The sequence below is a fragment of the Solea solea genome, chromosome 2 (assembly GCF_958295425.1).
Source record: "Solea solea chromosome 2, fSolSol10.1, whole genome shotgun sequence".
Taxonomy (NCBI): domain Eukaryota; kingdom Metazoa; phylum Chordata; class Actinopteri; order Pleuronectiformes; family Soleidae; genus Solea; species Solea solea.
In genome coordinates this window covers 9,718,704-9,738,219 of record NC_081135.1, presented here as the reverse complement: position 1 = coordinate 9,738,219, position 19,516 = coordinate 9,718,704, and the positions used below count along the sequence as shown (strand labels likewise).

The window sequence follows — 19,516 nt, the reverse complement described above, 5'->3', positions numbered from 1 at the left end:
AAAATGCAGTAATCAATGACATACGCCGACAGGAATGTTTAATTTTGCCTCCGAAATGTACAATGATGTGATCAAATTCGGTATGTAAAGCAATTTTAGACTTGTTTGGAAGGTTTATTTGAAAATAACGTAAAAGAAACAGACATAACAGACAAATAACGGCATAATAAGAAGAATATATAGAATTAAAGAAAATAACAACAATGTATACAAATATATATGGTAGAATGACATAATATATAATTATAATTATCATGCATATAGACATTGCAAGCTCTCACTAGTTTGTACATTTAGGCTGCTTGGCAGGACAACTTGCTGTACAGCAAGACGCATGCCTTAAGTACATTTAAAAGTCTTATTCAAAGGCTACCAAGCCAAATGATTTGTATTCTAAAGCACTTACACACAGATACTAACATACATATCTTCAGTTTCACCTTTCAATGTTGAAAGTCCATCTAGCTAGCTATCTAGCCATGCTAGCTATCATTTATAAAGCTATTTAGCTTGCTAGTTGTCTATTCATCAAGCTATTTAACGTTGCTAGCTCAAGCTATCTATCTATCTATCTATCTATTCACACATGCATAAATATGCAGTACTGAGAGGGGACTTGTGTCTGTTTTCACAGCTGAGAGTGTATCACCCATTGTAGCCATTGTGAAAACGGTCCCAACACCACCAGTTGTCACTTCCTCGGTGATCGGGCCTCTGTTCAAACCAGTCCAGTACAGTGCTCCCAGGATAACAGTCCCCACCATCACCTCCACGTCCACCTCTCCTAAAGACCCCTCACCTGTGGTGGTCCCGCCCATACCTGCGTCCTCTCTGCCTCCCAGTCCTGCAGAAAAACCTTCACCAGCATCGTCAGGCATGGCAACAGCAGAGGCTCCAAAAACAAGCTCCAGTCTTCCTTCTTCACCCACAGTCAAGGCACCTCCGCCGTTTGTCCTCCCCAAACCCCAGAGTCCAGTCAACGTGGTGACCCCTATGACCCAGACCCCATCCATATCACCCCCACCTCCTCTTGTCACCCCACCCTTGACCCCCACAAAACCAGCAGTGGCTTCTGTGCCCACATATGTTCCCACCGCCACCATCACTGCTCGTGTGGCGCCAACTCCTGTCTCATTTACCCCCCAAGTTCTCCAGGCATCCAGCCTGAGCCCCATCGGTGATGGGTCCAGTACCCCCACCAGAGGTACCCCATCAGGACGTACCACACCCTCTACTGCTCTACGACAGGGGGTTCCACAGAAACCCTACACTTTCCTGGATGAGAAAGCCAGGTGAGAACAACACTGGGCAAAAACCTGATTATGTGGTGTCTTATAAAACACTTATTATTATTGGCTCACTGACACTGAGAGTAACTCCTCAGGTAATAAAGTTTGATATCAAATGACAACAAACCATTGCACTATCAAGGGGAGAGGTCTACAAATAGATGGGAGTAGTACAACAAAACCACCAAAAGTTACACACTGCAGCTTTATTATTGTATATTTTGTGTTCAGTCTGAACAGTTAATGAACCGTCATTTGATTTCACCCCCCAGATCTTCTGAGTGCAGTCTTTAAAGTCTGCAGAGAAATCTGCAGTAAACAGACTCGAGGAGTTGCTGATCCACATAAAACAAGTTAATTACATTTTATAGCCCAGTGTTCTTTTAGAACTCCCACCAAATTGAAACTGCCTTTCTGGGAAAGGTTTATCGATCTGTGTGACTTAACATTGTAAATTTGCGTGTCACTTTTTCTAAATCCATACTATTTTCCTCAAAGCCTTGTTTGGTTAAACTCTGGTTTTTATTTTTATTTTATTTTATTAATCTGCCAGAGGTCGGTTTGGAGTGATCCGCGAGTGCCGGGAGAATGCGACAGGCAAGATTTTCATGGCAAAGATCATTCCCTACAGTCAGGAGAACAAGTCGGACATCCTGAAGGAGTACGAGATCCTTAAGTCCCTTCACAATGAAAAGGTGATGTCACTGCACGAAGCCTATGTCACACCGCGCTACCTGGTGCTGGTGGCAGAGTACTGCACCGGTAAAGAGCTGCTGTACAGCCTCATCGACAGGTAAGATGGCTGATACGTCACCACATCCTTAGAAACACGATCTTCTTATCTACTGTTTACAAAGGGAGTTCTGGTGGAATAGGAAGAATAATAATAGAGAATAAACACATTGAATATTTTCTTGTTTACTTTTTTGTAAAGTTGTTTTTAGTTTGTGTGCTTATTTTCAACATTAGAGAGAAGTACTACGTGAAAAGGAGCTCCCACTTCTCACTTGAATTATAATATCCATAAACAGAATTACTGATTCAGTTCCGCTGTCTGTGTTTCTCTTTTCAAACCAGAAGACAATATTTAAATTAATAATTTGGTTTGAAGACAAGACTAAAAATGTTGCACAAATCACACCTAAGGTTCCGTTACTCTGAGGACGACGTGGTGGGGCACCTGGTCCAGATCCTCCAGGGCGTCGAGTACCTCCACAGCCGCCGTGTCCTCCACCTTGATCTAAAGCCCGACAACATCATGGTGACCAACCTCAACGCCATCAAGCTTGTGGACTTTGGCAGCGCCCAGAGCTTCAACCCCCTCAGCCTCAGACAGCGGGATTCCAGAGTAGGAACACTGGAATACATGGGTGAGGACAAAAGCTTTGAAGGACTTACATTTATATTTAAGCAAGCAGTATTTGTTACTTACTTTCCATTATTCTGACACATTATGGTTCAAGCTCCTGAGATGGTAAAAGGAGAAGTGGTTGGTCCTCCTGCAGATATCTGGACTGTTGGGGTTGTCACCTACGTTATGTAAGTAAAAAAAACGATATCTTGAGAATATGTTAGACGGCCTTTTCTGGCCTGAAACTGAAGTTTGGAAGTTGTTCTCACTCTCACACCAAAGTTCAGCATTTTATTATGTCATGGAGACTCAGGGGCTACTTACTTACTGCTTCCTCGTTTACTGAGTTTTTTTACTTGGGAAACCCAAATGAATGATTTCAATCACTTGAGATCACCAGATAACGTTTTTGTGACTTGAATTTTTTTCTATGGGAGAGTGAGCACTTTACAAATATTATATGTTATATAATGTTATAAACACATTATTAAGATATAGATTTAAGCAGGTTTTTATGGGGTGAGGCTTTTGCTATGTGGCCAAATTCTGCTCCTTCTGGCAGTCATATAATCAGGGAGATAACAACTATCCCTTTAAAAACACAATGACATCAGAGATGTGATAATTTACAGATTGCACTCAGTTTATTGTTTTTGACACATTTTACAAACGAACTACTAATTTTTCCATCTATACTATGTGTTTAACAACCAGGCTTAGTGGTCGACTGCCCTTTGAAGATAAAGACCCTCTAAAGGTTGAATCCAAAATCCTGATGGCAAAGTTTGACTCAACAAAACTGTACCCAAATGTGTCCCAAAGTGCCTCTGCCTTCCTCAAGAAGATGTTGAGCAGTTACCCGTGGTAAGTGCCGAGAAACGTTTGAGTCAAGAAATGTACAATTAAATGTTTATTGAAGTGGCCTTGAATGAGGTGTTAACCCTAAATACTATGATAAGGTCTGCAGCCTCTTAAGAATATCGTTGTTGCTTGTCTCACAGTTACACAAGTTGCTTTTCTGGCTGTAAACTGTACCAATCACTTTCCTGCACCAAAGTCCATCGAGAAAATATGTGATTTTACTTCTCTGCCAGCCTCCATCAGGAAGTTCAAATGTCACTTTAAGCTAAAAAAAACTGATTTTCTGTGGACTTTGGTGCGGGGTAGTCCAACGAGAAAGTGCTGTGGGCATAGGGGTGCAGAAGCCTTGAGCAGCAGGTCCCTGGTCCAGTTCCAGAGAAGCGAGACCGCTCACTCCCCATTTCTCTTCTCAATATACAGAAATATCCGTCTTTATCTTAAACAATCCCTTCCATGTTTGTGCATTTCTAGGGCTCGTGCCACGATACGAGACTGCTTCATGCACGCTTGGCTTCAGGATTCCTACCTGATGAAGCTGAGAAGACAAACACTCACCTTCACCTCCAACTGTCTCAAAGAGTTCCTGGTGGAACAGCAGTGCAGTCGCACGGAGGACGCCACAAAGCACAAAGTGCTGCTGCGAACCTACCAGAGCGCGACGCAGCCCCCGACGCCTGGCACTGCAGCGCATGTTCCCAGCTGAAGTGAAGCGACGGTGGAAGTGAACAACCGCACCGGATATGGGTTTGCAGCGCCTCGTTCTGCCGAGAGTGAAGCAGAACATCAACTTTCGATGCATCTCAGCTCCTCTGTGAATAAGTGCTGTGTGGAAAATGTCAGCCTGCAAAAAAGAGAGGAGCACACAAGAGATGTGCAAGACAGCTGCTTTAAAGCTGTAGTAACAGTAGAACAGGTTTGAGCTCTCAACACTAATGGGATCCTGAGGTGAAACAACAACACTAAGAGGAGAGGAAAGAGCAGCACACTGCTGTGACGTCTGAATGATTCACAAACTGTTCATCCACCGAGAGAACACGGGCTGTTCTGGGGCTTTTGGTTTGTTTTTTTTGTTTTTTCCGATTGCACAATTTCTCAGTCGTGCGGTGAATTCTTAAAGTGCACATTAATATTTGGTTTTTCAACAAAACACTGGTCATCCACACTGCACTACTGCCTTTGTGTCACGAAATGTTAGTAGTAAACAACTCATGTGAATGTATCATGATTTAAGCTGCTAAGTTATTAAGTTTCAACATTAACTTACACATTTTAAAAGTCCAAAAAATATTTTTTTTTTGTCTTGAAATTGTTTACCTTTTTTCCATGTTAATTTATTTGCATGTGTGTATGTATATGTGTGTGTGTGTGTGTGTGTGTATGTGTGCGAGGAAGCATTTTTGATTCACTTTTCAAATTGGTTTCGAAGCCAAAAACAATAAGATTTTTTTTTTTTAAATAAGAAGTGTGTTTGTGGTTGGTGTTAGGATTCCCACAGTGAAAATGATGTGTTTTTAGGGTGAGCTAGGACTTTGTGGTGAAACGTCTCGTTCTGTGGTTTAAAACTCAACTTTTTACCTGTGATACAACTCTGGAAAGCAGTCTGTGATGTAGATAGTGTTTTCTTTTGAAAAGCCACACACTAAAAGTAAATTACTGTGCTGTTGTTTCTCAGTGTTACCCGTCAGTTGGTCTGGTTGCTTAAATCACGATTGCCCAGTTAGTGCCTAAACCAAATTAACATCGAAAACATTTATCATGTAAATGTTACACCTGAATTATTTGAATAAAGCAAAAAAAAAAAATATAGTATTAGGACTTTAAAAGAGCAGACATGCATATAGATTCTTATATATACATTTATACAGGCATACATACAGTACACACAGTCCTTGTAATAATAGAATGTCTTGTGTATTTGCTCTTTCACAGTGTTTCTTTTTTTGTATGAATTTGGACGGTTGACGATTTGTAAATGTACCAATTTTGCGGTGTTTATATGTGGAAGATTTGAAAATGTTTTTATGACATAGTACGTATGTAATAAACTATTGATACAGTTGGGGAAATGAGCTTGTTTCTGTTAAAATGTGTGATTTTACAGACATTTTACAGTTTTTATCGCTTAAAGTAATACAAATACTCCTGCTCTGACCTTATTGTCCCATAAAAATTAAAGTCATGTGTGGGTTTAAAAATGTTTGAAGCTTGCATTTCATCACAACATAATTGTGATGAAATGCATGTGACACAGTATAAACATGTCCACCATCAATCATATGTGTGTGACAGACATTATTATTATACTATTTAATAAGCAGGACTGTCTTCTGACAATATTTATGTCATTATTATTATTGTGTCTGCATTATATAGTTTTGTTGTTATTTACTTAATTTGAATGTACTCATGACAACATAATTAGTCATTGCGACAAAAAGCCGCTACTGGTAATGTGAGTATTATCAGAACTATTTCATCTTAATTATTCACACTTTCAAGTTGAACTTTAGATGTTGAAATTAAGCTTTTAACAAATTATACAAAATAATATAAACAAATCAATTATATCAATTCATATTTAAGTACTTTAATAATTGATTAGTTATCATGAGTTTTTATAAATGTTGTCACTTGACTTTTTCATAAACTGTATTATTTTTAATCTGTATTTAATTCAAACTAAGTGAAAAAGGAAAGCTATTTTTAATATGAGGCAATGTGTGTTTGAGCAGAAAGGAGCCCCAGAGACAGCACTTGTGAGACGCTCCCTGACCGAAGGCAGTTTCAAGGAGACCCAAACTGGGCGTTTCTACACGGCTACTCCCACTAAAAGTTTAGTTCTTAGTGTTTTTTTGTTGTTGTTTGTGTGTGTGTGTGCTACTACATAACGAGCAAAGCTGTACATGGCTATAGTTGGCTATCAGAATGTAAAAGGAAGTCATTACACGTACTGACATGTCTTAAAAGTTACCACTTTTACTTCTGCTGAGTTTAGTCTGTCAATAAATGACGCCTTAAAAGCTCCAACGTCAGCTAAGTTCACTCGTAAGACGGCGTTTGGAAGAACTACATGTAGTTCACGATGCGAAAGTGGGTGATAAGTGTCCTTCGGTGAGCGCTAAGACAAGTATGTTCGACTAATACGCGTACTGCAGCTAGCATGTTAGCTTAGCTAAGTTTTGGGTAACTTTATTCCAGGCAACTTTAAGGGACCGTCGTCAAAGTTGCAGGCGCCTACAGAGAGAGAGTGCAGTGTGCGGTCATTCCTTCACTGTGCCACTTTAAGTGAAACGGGGAGCCTTGAAACCTCCATGTTTGTATCTTGAAAATTGCGAGCGGAGTCGAGCACCATATTGAATCAAAGTTGCCAACTCCTTGACAAATGTTTAGTAACTTTTGGACTTCAAAGTTGAGCGGGCAGCCGAGTGGTCGACGACAGCCGGAGAGTAATGGACGCGCTGTAGGCGAATTGTTGCGATGTTTCCCGAGGCGCTTCGACTCCGATTTTCTTCATGTTAAGTTGTTTTAATGCGGCGCCGAGTGAGCGAGCAGTGTCTAACTTTAAAGTGTAAGGTCAGCACTCTGGACCAGACCTGGATGTGATGGACAATCCGTCCTCAGTGATCACACAAGTCAGCCGGGATGAAGAGGGCAACAAAGCCGCAGCAGAGAGGGGTGAGTGACTTCATTTTTTTTTTATCCCGCACTTTATGTCAGAACAGAAACAGACAAACAAACAAACATTAAAGTTTGCAGCGGGGACAACTTTGAACCAAAGTGGGGGAAATATAGACACAGCAGTCTGCTTCACAACAACAATAATAAGACAACAACAACTGCTGCACAAACACGAGCAGCGGGTTAATAAAAGTGACGGGAAAACAACCCACTGTCACTTTTCTGTGCTCTGCATTTACAGTATGGCTGCTGCGCTGCGGCCCTTTGGCCTGTGATGAGAGTGGAGGAAGTGACGCGCTCGTGCACCATGTACACAGCTACACTCTTCTAATGAAAGCACAATAATCTTTAAAATATCCGCGAACTGGTTGTGGTGGTGATATCGTGTGCCATCAGTCATCAAGTACACAACAATTGCTGCGTTTATCATCTTAAAAATATAATCTAGCACCTTTATTTTTTGAAAACCTTCACGTACTTGCCACTAGTGCCATCATTTACATATATATATATATATATATATATATATATATATATATATATATATATATATATATATATATATATATTAAGATAAATAAAATATTTATATAACTTGTTTTAATATCCCATTTGTGTCAGCTTTTGCTAATCGATTAATTGCTTTGAACAATTATAACAAGCTCTCTGATTTTTCGGTATTTCAGGTTTCTTTGCTCCATATAACAAAGAAATCTTTAAAACTGAATTATATTGTTTTTTGGTTCAAAACAAGACATTTAAGAACGTTATCGTTTAGAGGTTTGGGGGAGAAAAAAGTTTGATAAACTTTGTGAAGTACGAAAACAAAAACAAGAACTTACCATAAAGATGGACAACTGCTTTTGTTTTCTTTATTACTTTATCCATTCCTCCCAAAATGGCAGCCGATCAAACATTTCTTTTAGAAATATAGAAAATGGAACAATCATTAAATTAGAATTAAATTATTGGACAGTGCTTTTGTCATAAAAGCAAGTTGTTGTAATGGAAATGATGCATTTAATACAGTGCTACTCACCGTCTGGCTCAATGTTAGCAGCTGAAACCAAATGGAGAAAGATATTAGCACTGTTTGCTCAAATATGTGTTTATTTTATTACAATTCATACAGTCATTGTAATGTTAATACATGTTTGTTTTTTTAATATCACACAGGCCTCCTGTAATCTATATTTTCTTTCTATTCACATACAACGTATTGTACACACACACTACAACAACAAAATGGAATATTCATAATCTAACATACAAAACTTAAGCTAGACCGCGATGACAGATGAATTTAACCAAAGTTTTAGAAGAAGCTTAAATCATAAAGGGCAAAAACAATGTCATGATTCTCCTAGTAATAATCTCCCAACAAAACTATATAACGCCCATATTTCTCACTTTCTTAACGCAACAATTCTGTCATCTAGGCCAAAAATGGCTCATATGTAGGAGGTGATTCATGTTTTTTCAGAGAAATAATAAAGATAAATACTTTTCAAACTTTAAGTAGCAGTAGATGCATCTAAAATAAATGAACATTCAAAAATGTAAATAAAGAAAACGGTAAATAAATAATCTGTGCAAATTCAGCAGGCAGCAGTGAGTTGTCGCAGTTGTAATACTGTAATAGTGTGTGTTGGTACTGTGACAATACGTTTGTTAAAAATAAAATAAAACTACTAGATAGTTACTAAATGTAATCTCTTGGCCTATGTTTACCTGTATAGTTTCTTTTCTAGATAATTTCCCCACATGTTAGATGAATGATTAAAAGAAATAACCCTAAACTCTGCTGTTTCTCTCTGAACTAAATCATTGTCCTGTGAGATTCTGATTATCACACAGCTTTTTTTATCAGCTGTGTGTAGATTCCATGGCTCTGCTACTGTACACACACCCTCACAGTGTGTGTGTGTGTGTAAGTGCAGGTTACTGAATAATCAGGGGACCTTGTAATCTGTTGTCGTCCCTGAGAAAAAGCAGCAGGAGAACAGGAGATTTGCAGCCACTTCCCCGTCTGATATTGGAATGATACGGACCGTGTTTTGAATTTGAAGATTAAGCACGATGTATGTGAGCAGATGATCAGAGTCAGCTGAGCGGCGGCCTTCGAGCAGTATTTTGTAGAAGTCTAATCTATTACGTAACCTCGTCCCCACAGATTTAAAGGGTGTTTATTCATGTTGACCCACAGCCTCAGACTCTGTGTGTGTGTGTGTGTGTTCTGTTGTGCCTGAAGTGAAGAGGGTTTGGTCATTAAATGCAATTAAATGAAAACAAAGTTGTTTAAGTTGTGGTTTTATTGTCGTGTCGGGGCTGCGGTAACACAGTTTTTGTTATTGAGTCTTCCACAGTAAGATGATTTTAGGACTGAATTAGGTCATGTAGTTTTTGTGACTATTAGCAGTGTTTCTCAAGAATGTAAAACTTAGTTTGAAGGTGAAGCATGACCTAAGGATTTAAAATTTGGGATGGGTCCAACTCTGTACTTTGTTTTTGAAGACTTTTTTTTATTTCAAACTAACTGTAAATCTTAATGAATTGTGGCTCATTTGTCTGTGTTTTCCTTTTAACCCAAGAGAGGCAAGGTTTGCTCAACTGACACTAACCAATCTTTTTGAAAAGCCAATTAGTCTTTTTTTTTTTTTTACTTTGAAATTTTATTGACACATCAAAGTCCAAAATTCCCTTTACAGACTATTCATTTTAAATTAGTTACAAGTCTTAAAATAGTTGAATCCTTTCCTTTTTAGTTCCTTGATGAAGGCATCAGTCACATTTTTTATTATTATTTAGATGCATTTGGAGTTAATTAGAGAGGGAAAGCAAAGATAAGAAGAAGAAGATTCTTATTTGTCGTGAGTTTGTAGAAGCCACACAAATAATCCAGATTTACGGCCCGACTGAAGGTCAGGAGTGGGAGAGGACGAGGAGGACTGGAAGTCGGGCTTTACAGTGAACTGATAAGGCATCTGATTACCTGATTGTGAATGTGAGCATGAGCATGCTGTGATAAAATGTGGACTGAATAATTCATTATCAGCAGGACAGGAGGCGACATGTTGAGGCCTCCTGAAATCTGCTGACACTGCGTTTAATCCTTCATAATTTGACATATTTCACATTTCACATACAGTTTGCATTTGCATACTGAACTCACAACACACTCGGTGTACCTACATGCACGTTAAAAGTCCGATCTTAGTCAGACTAAGACATAAAGGTCAAGATACAGAGACAGATGTACACAGCAAATGAGTCAATCTTCTCCTCTGCATGTGTACTCAGATTCGGCAAGTTGTCCAGTTGACTGTCTTAGTCAGACTAAGGCTTTGGCTCCATTAAACTGCGCATGTAAATGTACTTACTGGTTATACTCTTCTTACCGGCTTCTTAACTTAAAACCAATATGCTACTTTCGGAAAACAATGATGTCATAATGCCGCATCACTATTGCGCTTGCATTCGTTGGCTTCCTCTTCTTGTGTTTTGGAGATTGTTTGGAGTTTTTTGCTTTAAGATAACTTTTATTTTCTTTCCTCATTTCTTAATTTATTTATCTACTGTATGTGATAGTGAACATTGTAATTTATTCTTATTCAAATATAGCTCAATGTCCCCTTTTTTCCAGTTTTGGTGTAGCGGTGCCACATTTCCATGTTGATCAGGTGTAATTTTGAGGATAGCAGCTTTCTATTAAAGGACATAAATATTTTTGTTGTAAAAATACATCCACACGACACTTTTCAGATGCTTTGGTGTTGTGATTGTCCACTCAGGCGGTCAGTTTAGTATGCTTTTGTTAAGAAGCTTAGAAGATAACTCCGGGGTCTGAGAACAACATAACATCACTGTCTTATTCTACTGATTGTTTCAAGTGGATCTGAGGCCAAACTCTTCTCACAATGACCTCTGCTGGACTATGCAGTAACTATTTAAACCGTCTGATGAGCTTCAAAGCTGTATATTTAAAAATTGGGACAAGTTTGAATGGATTTGAAGTGATAGTCCCAGTATGTAAACAACTGTATAATTCATTTTACATAGAAGTAGTTTTGTTTTCATGGCCGTAGAATTAGCCTTCTCTGCAGCCCAAACTGACAAACCAGCCAGAGCATGTTTTTCCATTTGCATGTGGAAGTGTATTATGCATATCAATGAAGAATAATATCCTTTTCTCCTCCATTTGTTACCATCTGCGCTCTCACACTTGGACGTCACTAATTCTTACACTCTGGGCCGTTAAATGTTTGTCATACACATGTTTTAAAATAAAGTCATTCACTGTGAACCAAGGTAAATCTATATAATCTATAAAAATACCCACTGGGTGGGATTGCAAATCCACAATTACAGTAAGTGACATACAGGATTTTTCAGTCAGGTCACTATAATTCCTTTTCCCTTCTTAGCCAAATGCCCTTTCTTTCCATGTCATCCACAAACGATATATTAGGACCCTTTTTTATAAGACAATGCTTGCTCTGTGTTTTGCAGAATACATTTAGTAATTTTTTTGCCGTGTGATAAAAGGCATGAACCTAGACGTGACTCGAGTCTTGAGGAAGGCACTGAGGACACAGGAGTGTAAGCTCGAAATAATGGACGCCGTACAGAAGGAGAGTGAAGCAGGCAGAGAAGAGGGAAACCAGGAACTAAAGTAATAAGGACATTGGGGAGTTAATGGCACCAGATTGAGATTCCTTTGATTCATGGTTTATTATATGTGCCCCTACCTGCTGCTGAAAAAAGGCACCAAATGAAACTAAAATGAAAAACTAATCATAGAATCACCCACTGACTCCTGCTCCACTGCTACACGATGGCAAGCAGCTTCCTCCACTGATACCCGCCTGTTTCCTCTTCCTGTTTTTTGGCCCGAGCGCGCCAGAGGCCAGTGGAGGGTCAGACGGGGTTTGAATCCACAAATGGCGGCATGCTGGAGCCGTGGAGAGCGAATGAAAAGAGGCGTGAGAGAGGGACACGTGACTGCATTTGTAAAGCGGTCACGTCAGGACGGACAGGGAGAGGGAGCGCGGTAAATAAAGAGACCGAAACAAAGTCCACAAAAGTGTGGACCAGCGTTAATCGGAGGGTTATTGGACACAGACGGACATTTGTGAGAGCAGAAATAAAGATAAACAGCATCGTTTTTTTCTTTTCTATTTCTTGCTAATTGATCTTTAAGCTAAAAATAAATCTCCAAACATTTACCTTCAGTTATTTATTGATGCTTCCCCTAAGAAGATATTTAGTTCAGCACACTGACCTCATTTGATAAAAATGTGTAAATCAAGTTTTCTTATTAACTACTTTACTAACTTACTATTAATTAACTTTACTTTTTCTTATTTTTAGCATGTTGTTCTCTCAGCATGTGTCTTGTCAATGATTTATAGGTGCGGCACCAGATAAGACCATGTCTGTGTGCAGATCCGGAACACGGTCCACCTCTGCTTTATGACAAAATGAAAAAAACATGAAACATTATAAACAACTCAAATAAGACAATTCCAAGTATCAGTGTTACTTTTCATTTTGTTGTCTTTATAGTTCTAGTTAAAATAGCATTATATAACCCAAACTGTTACCCCACATGTTGCTACGTGTATAGTATACATACGTATACTGCCGATGCATGCGTTTCTCATTTTATTTTATGAACAGTCATGTGACATTTGCCCTCATGTGTCCGGCACATTCCATAATAAAAGTATGTGCTGCACGTGGAAAAGGAATGAGGAGATTTTTCTCCTTTTCATTTGCTTGTCAAAATATTGTTATGGTTTTTCTGGCCTGAAATAAAACAATGTATTCTGTATTTTTAGTAGGAGAGATTTAAATACACACAAAGGGTAGCAGGGAAATTTAATATGGATGTTTCAATGCCACTTTTTTTGTGTCCAATACCGATACTGATATCATAATATACCGATACCAATGAAGATGTTGACAACACATTTATGCCGAGTCATTTCAAAGACATGATTCTCCAACTGTTTAAAAAATATTGTTCTCCCAAATAGAAGAAATAAACAGCCCAAACATGACTCTGCTAAAATGGTTTTGCTGATTTTTTTTTTTTTTAATTTACATTTTTACAGTGTATTGTATCGGATTTTAGATTGTTATCTGTCCCATAACCAATCCAGTGATTTCAATTCCCATCCCTGAAGTATAATAACAGATAATATGAAATACAAGACAGAAACACTATCCATTTTACAATATAAACAATTTAAAAATGACTTTTTGTTAGCTGCAGGTCATTGAACTACACTTTAAAAAAACAAATTAACAATTCAAAACAATTCATGGACATCTAATTTGATCTGTAAATATACTTGGTTGCATAAGTTTGATTGTTATATAAATGTTTTTGTAAATAACCTCCTTTTCCTCTGCAGGCTCTTCTCCCTCTCTGTCCTCTAAGAAGCCCAGGAGTGGAGGCCTCTTCTCCAGCCTCTTCTGCTGCCTGTGTCGGGACCAGCCCGAGCCCACGCCAGTCAACAACAACGCCCCTCTGCTGGTTGAAGAGAATGGAACTGTTTCCAAGGTGTGTTTTCCCCCACATTACATCTCTGTCAGAAAACGTGCTCATTTGACTCAAATATCCCATTGGACACGACAGCTGACTGATTAGATTAGATAATAATGATTTAATGATGATAATGATTTAAAGGCGTGTTTACTTGTTTAATTTTCTTTTAAAAGGTCAGTTTACAGTTAATGTTATCATTTGATACCAGATTTTAGCTTAAAGCTATAAACTGACTTCCAAAATGCATCGCAACAATAAATTATAGACTACATAGACGATAAACTAGTTGATCTAATTGAATTTATCAAATCAACGCTGACAATAGGAGCTGCTGCTCTACTGCTGCTTCATTTGGTGTGTTTGTGTCAGAATTAAGTGTGTGAAACCCCAAAGTCACAAAATAACATATTTGAACTTGCTTATGAAGGAATCAGTGGATAAACAAATCTTGTGTGGCACGATTTAAAATTGCCGATTTTCTCTATGGGCTTTGGTGTGGAAGTGGGAGTGAGCGAATAATAACCTTCAGTTTACAGTCGGAAAAAAGGCCATCTACCTGCGAGGAAACATGCTCTTAAGATATCGTAGACTTAAGTAGGAAACAATTACCCTATTAATCGATTACTAAATGAATCGTCAACTATTTTGATAATCGATTTTTTAGGGTTAGGGTTATCATCAACAGATTAATCGATTATGAAAGTAAGCGTTAGTTGCAGCCAAGTGTAGAATTTATTCGGTGGGCCTTTTGTTATGTAGCAAGAATCAGTTTTTCCCTTTTTGTCCCTGCTGGTTCGTGGAAACAACAGTCAACACCTCATAAAACCACACTTCAAAAACCCTGAATTGTCACATACATATAAGGGAGCTTTTTCAGGTTTGGTTCCCCTCCAACCTCCACTCCACCTCAAAGAAGAACTTATTAGATTTTCTACAACACGTCAGTCTCATGGCCACAGTTTTGTGTTCATTTGAGAGTTGACGCGCCGATTATTACAAAATACTATTGTTATTGAATTACTTTCAAACCTTAACCACCTGTTATTCTAGCTGTACGTACATATGTGCCGTTGTTGTGACGGCGAGATCTCAAGGATGCTGCGAGGGAACTAAACAACACCTGTCCTGGCCAAACAAAACAATATATTGAGTTCTCATGAGTGTTTTGTGTCGGATTTACATCCAGGTGAAGCCGCTGCTGCCTCCAGTGAAGTCAAAAGACTCTGGGAAGATCTGTGTGGTCATAGACCTGGACGAGACGCTAGTCCACAGCTCTTTTAAGGTGAGAGTGTGTATGTGTGTTGCCCACGAATGCTAAAACTCTCTTCCTCATATTTAATTAGGGGGTTAACTATGTTGATCTACATTTCTGTCGTTGCTGGCAAATGCATAATCTGAACTATCTGGTTCTTAGAATAAACAGTCGCTCCACCGTGTACAGTATGCACAGACACTGCTCGTCTCGACCTGCAACAAAAACCACAGTCTTCAGTCTTCGTTATTTTCTTATCTTTCAGCCTGTGAACAATGCCGATTTCATCATTCCAGTGGAAATTGATGGAACAGTACACCAGGTAAAAATGTCCCCAGTGTTACCCGTCGTGATATCTGTGCTGTCGGCGTTAAAAAAAAAAAAAAAGAGAGAGTTGAAGAGGTGGCTGCCAGGAACTGGAAGACATACCATGGGTTTGGGCCTGATTCAAGTAATCCAGGATAGGTTTGTTCAGACAAGCACAGCCTATTCTGGATGACTTGGTTCAGGAACGCTGCCCTCAGTCTCCCGACGCTGCAGAGAGAGAAGAATCAACGTGGAGGAACTTGAAGAAAACGTATCATACAGTTGTTGTTGTTGTTTTTGTTTTTATTAAGTAACATAAGTAACAGCCACTAGATTGTGCTGTGTGCTGTGTCCTCGGGTACAAACGTGTTGCTGGTCTGACGACTGCTGTGTCTCCCAGGTGTACGTTCTGAAGCGGCCCCACGTCGACGAGTTCCTGAAGAGGATGGGAGAACTGTTCGAGTGCGTCCTGTTCACCGCCAGCTTAGCCAAGGTTTGCACAGCTAATTATCCGCTGACGATTATCCCTGAAAATCCAGCAAGTAAAAGAAGTGGAAGCTGAGAGCAGCTTTAAAGACGAGCGGAGGCCGAGCACAGGTGGATTTCGATGTGACCGACTCGGGCAGGTGCACAGGGGGATTTTTCTGTTGTGCCTCACTGTCGGTGATCTCATGTCGTCTGAAGTGTGAAAGAAGGGAGTTATAGTACAGTTAGTCTGCTGTCTCACACTCCAGCTGTCACTGCTACTCACTTACACACACACACGCACACAACTTCCCCATTGTCTGTGTTATTTTATAGACCTAAAACCAGTTTGGCTAATTATGTCAGAGAGAGAGAGAGAGAGAGAGCACAGAGGGAAGGATTCATGAAGTTTTGTAACTGCAAAAAAATCCTGATTTTTAAGAAACAGAGGCGGGGGAAAAATGATAAGATCACGCAGTTACTCGAAATAATAATTTCTAGCTTCATTCATCGAAATACTGACTAAAAAACGAATTGGCTGAGATACATGTGACCACAGGCCTGTGCTGTTTGAAATGCGAAACCATAGTCAAGTGTTGATATTCAAACCCTGGGAGTCTATTTCACGGCTAAATATAATTTAATCGATAAGATATTATCTATTTGTATTGATGTCATGTGACAGCCTATTAGTAGTGGTATAAATTAAAAATGACCATAATGTGTTATTAGAGGACATTCAGGAAATGTTAAATTGAAATAGTTGCTTAACTGATAATAATGGTGCAGTTTATTTACTATTAAGGTAAGGAAATACAACGCTGTGCTGCTTTAAAGCTCCAGTGTGAAATTTTTAGATGTTTTGTTTTTTTTATTTAGCAGAAGAATAATTTTGTATCAGTATTCAATCACCTGATTTGAACACATTTATTTTTTCATTTCTCTAGAATGAGCCTTTTATATTTGCATCAGGAGCAGAGTCAGCTCTACTTATTTTGGTCCACCACGTTTTTTTACAGTAGCCCAAAATGGACAAACTAAACATGTTTTCAGTGTCAATGCTAAGGTTTAATATACAATTATTATAATGTCTGTTCTTTTTAAACTTCCAGGAAATTAACTATTGAGTTACTTTTATTTTAATGTTCAAATGTCAAATTTGGATAAATGATTAATTTTAATACAATAAATGATGAACAGAAAGTATTGTACACTAATCTACACTGTTTTAATGTTGCTGTGGGACAGTGTGAGACAAGACAACCAACACATTTGATACATTATTGTAGATATTATCATCACTATGTTTATAATAGTAGAACAAAGAAACACAGCAGATGGGCTTCTAGTTTGAAAATGCCCTCCCATCTCTGCTTCTGATTGGCTTACCAGGAAATTTGACCCCGCCTTAACCAATCATCATCACTGCATGTCGATTAAAAATAATTGACCTTTTAAAGGTGCACAAGTTTTATTCTTCTTATTATTATTATTATTATTTTTTTTTTTATTTTTTTTTCTTTGTATTCACAGTACGCAGACCCTGTATCTGACCTCCTGGACAAATGGGGCGCCTTCCGCTGTCGCCTCTTCCGGGAATCGTGCGTCTTCCACAGGGGAAATTACGTGAAGGACCTGAGCCGCCTGGGTCGCGACCTGAACAAGGTCATCATCGTGGACAACTCCCCGGCCTCCTACATCTTCCACCCCGACAATGCAGTCAGTGTCCTGTGGTGCCCTCTGTTCTGTGTTTGTTTCAATGAAACCACAAAAGAAGTGAAGGGTGAAACAAATCCTTGTGGTTTTGTTTTTTTTCTTGAATTCTCCCGCAGGTGCCCGTGGCCTCGTGGTTCGACGACATGTCCGACACCGAGCTGCTCGACCTGATCCCGTTCTTCGAGAGGCTGAGCAAAGTGGACGACGTCTACACGGTCCTCAAGCACCAAGACACGGCGAGCTAACGGCGCTTCCGCCTCCCATCGGCCTCCGCTCGGAACCCAGTGTCACTGCCAACCACAACTCGGCTCCACCACCTCCTCCATGTTAAAACAACAAAAACAACAAAAAACAGATTCTGTCTGGGAGTCTTTGGCTGCCACCTGCTGGCCAGACAGAATAATGACCACTTAACAACAACAACAAACCCCCCCCTCCCCACATGAAGCAGCTTATGTGCGTGAATGGATGAATGAATGTTTAAGGACATGTGTCACTGGACTTCATAAAGTTCAACTTTTGAACAAAAAAAACAACAACACAATAATCCATGAGGATTATTATGATATTCCAGCATCAAATAAAACGAGGAGGAAATGTCCTCATGTAGGAGAGCGAAATTAAACTTTCTGCATAGTAAGAACTCTGAGAAAATTAAAAAAAAAAAACCATTCGAAAGTGAAAGTGAAAGCCTGAAATGGACAATAATGAAAGGATTTATTTTTTCTTTCTTTCTCCTGAAAACCTTTGCGTTAAAACGAACGTGACACCGGCGTGGATTTCCCGTTGTGGTATAGAAATTGACGAGCCGTAACGCTTCCACCTGTGTTGTAGATGTCACAGACACTCAGAGAGGACCAGGACGGACTGTGCAAAAGAAAAATGCTGAGTCGTAACAGAGGCTCTGTTTCTACTTGTTTTAAAGCCACACACACACACACAAAACTTGAATTTCTCACAGCATTTACAGACTGTGTTTGAGCAAAGTGAGATAAGAAAGTTTTTTTCCTCCTCCTTCTTCTTTTTAATGAAGCGGTACACATACGCTGGAAACAATTTCAGGACTTTGTAACACAATGTGTGTAGCAGGAGAGTGTATGTGTGTGTCTCGAGGATTATGTGAGGTGTTGTTTTAAATTCGGTCGAGATTTAAAGGTCAAATCCACCCTAAACACTTCCTGTATGATCTCTGTCGGGATGGTGGTTTTCTGCTCATGACAAAACCGTTGTGCGGTGATTCCAATGCGGCTGCAGCGAAGGTTTAACACCCATTTGTGTGTGTTTGTGTGTGAGAGGCTATTTTTTTTTTAGGGTGGCAGATGTGGAGTTACCATAAACACGGAGTCTGTGCTGCTTTATCGATCAGTTCTAAGGAGCAGCCTCAGACTCTCCGTATGCATTGACAATGCCGCGTGTTGACACTGATGAATGAAAACGGTTTTGGATTTGATGCGACTCATCCTCGACGGAACAGGAACGACAATTAAGCAGGTCCACCGTGTCGAGAGCTTATCTTGTTAATTTTCTATGTTTTAACACCTTTTTTTTTTTTTTTTTTCAATCAAAATTAGTCTGTTTCCTTCTCTAAATAATTACTGATTTTAATTATTTTTCGGCCCTGGAGTCGTCTTCTCATACAGTATTTACACTCACACGTTCATTTTTTTTTCTTCATGCAACACTCGGTCGCTTACCTCGTGTATTAATAGATGTATGAATCAGAAACACCAGCAGCTGACTTTAAAAAAAAAAAAAAAGTATGTCGCCTCTCTCAGCATGCAACAGGCTCATGTGTATTTTTTCATCTATGACGTGTCTCACTTAGGTTGATACATGTTTTATTTTTTATCCATTGGCAAAGATTGAGTATTTATAGGAACTTTCAGTCATTTGATAACATGCAAAACAAGTGTTGTGTCACTACGTTGGGCCCATTTGCTGATACTGTACTTCTTACACATTCAGTAGATATGTATATTTTGTTTTGCACAGTAATAAAAGCAAACAAATGTCATTAATATATGGAATATTCACGTTACTGTACT

General features: G+C 39.1%; 2 protein-coding genes across 11 annotated transcripts in view; both read left to right on the top strand.

Moving 5' to 3' along the window:
• The window catches only part of LOC131442838 (striated muscle preferentially expressed protein kinase-like), a 54,305-nt gene extending 48,747 nt beyond the window's left edge, over positions 1–5,558 (top strand). For all 10 annotated transcript variants that reach the window (XM_058612462.1, XM_058612466.1, XM_058612465.1 and 7 more), the window contains 6 exons: positions 635–1,292; positions 1,843–2,082; positions 2,436–2,659; positions 2,753–2,828; positions 3,355–3,504; positions 3,973–5,558. In XM_058612462.1, the coding sequence (XP_058468445.1) occupies positions 635–1,292; positions 1,843–2,082; positions 2,436–2,659; positions 2,753–2,828; positions 3,355–3,504; positions 3,973–4,204 (1,580 nt within the window). In that variant the 3' untranslated portion in view covers positions 4,205–5,558. The remainder of the gene's footprint in view (positions 1–634; positions 1,293–1,842; positions 2,083–2,435; positions 2,660–2,752; positions 2,829–3,354; positions 3,505–3,972) is intronic.
• An 815-nt stretch (positions 5,559–6,373) lies between these two features.
• LOC131442990 (carboxy-terminal domain RNA polymerase II polypeptide A small phosphatase 1-like) lies at positions 6,374–18,012 on the top strand. The gene is made up of 7 exons (XM_058612478.1): positions 6,374–7,176; positions 13,599–13,747; positions 14,919–15,014; positions 15,250–15,306; positions 15,691–15,783; positions 17,289–17,474; positions 17,588–18,012. Exons 1-7 carry the CDS (start codon positions 7,104–7,106, stop codon positions 17,714–17,716), a joined length of 783 nt encoding a protein of 260 aa, XP_058468461.1. The 5' UTR covers positions 6,374–7,103; the 3' UTR covers positions 17,717–18,012.
• Positions 18,013–19,516: the final 1,504 nt, after the last annotated feature.

Bases quoted from the DNA above. Each gene is read 5' to 3' on its own strand.
- LOC131442990 (XM_058612478.1), top strand. From the start codon at position 7,104: ATGGACAATCCGTCCTCAGTGATCACACAAGTCAGCCGGGATGAAGAG. The intron at 13,748-14,918 runs GTGTGTTTTCCC...ATTTACATCCAG, and splicing joins AGAATGGAACTGTTTCCAAG to GTGAAGCCGCTGCTGCCTCC. The intron at 15,015-15,249 runs GTGAGAGTGTGT...CTTATCTTTCAG, and splicing joins TAGTCCACAGCTCTTTTAAG to CCTGTGAACAATGCCGATTT.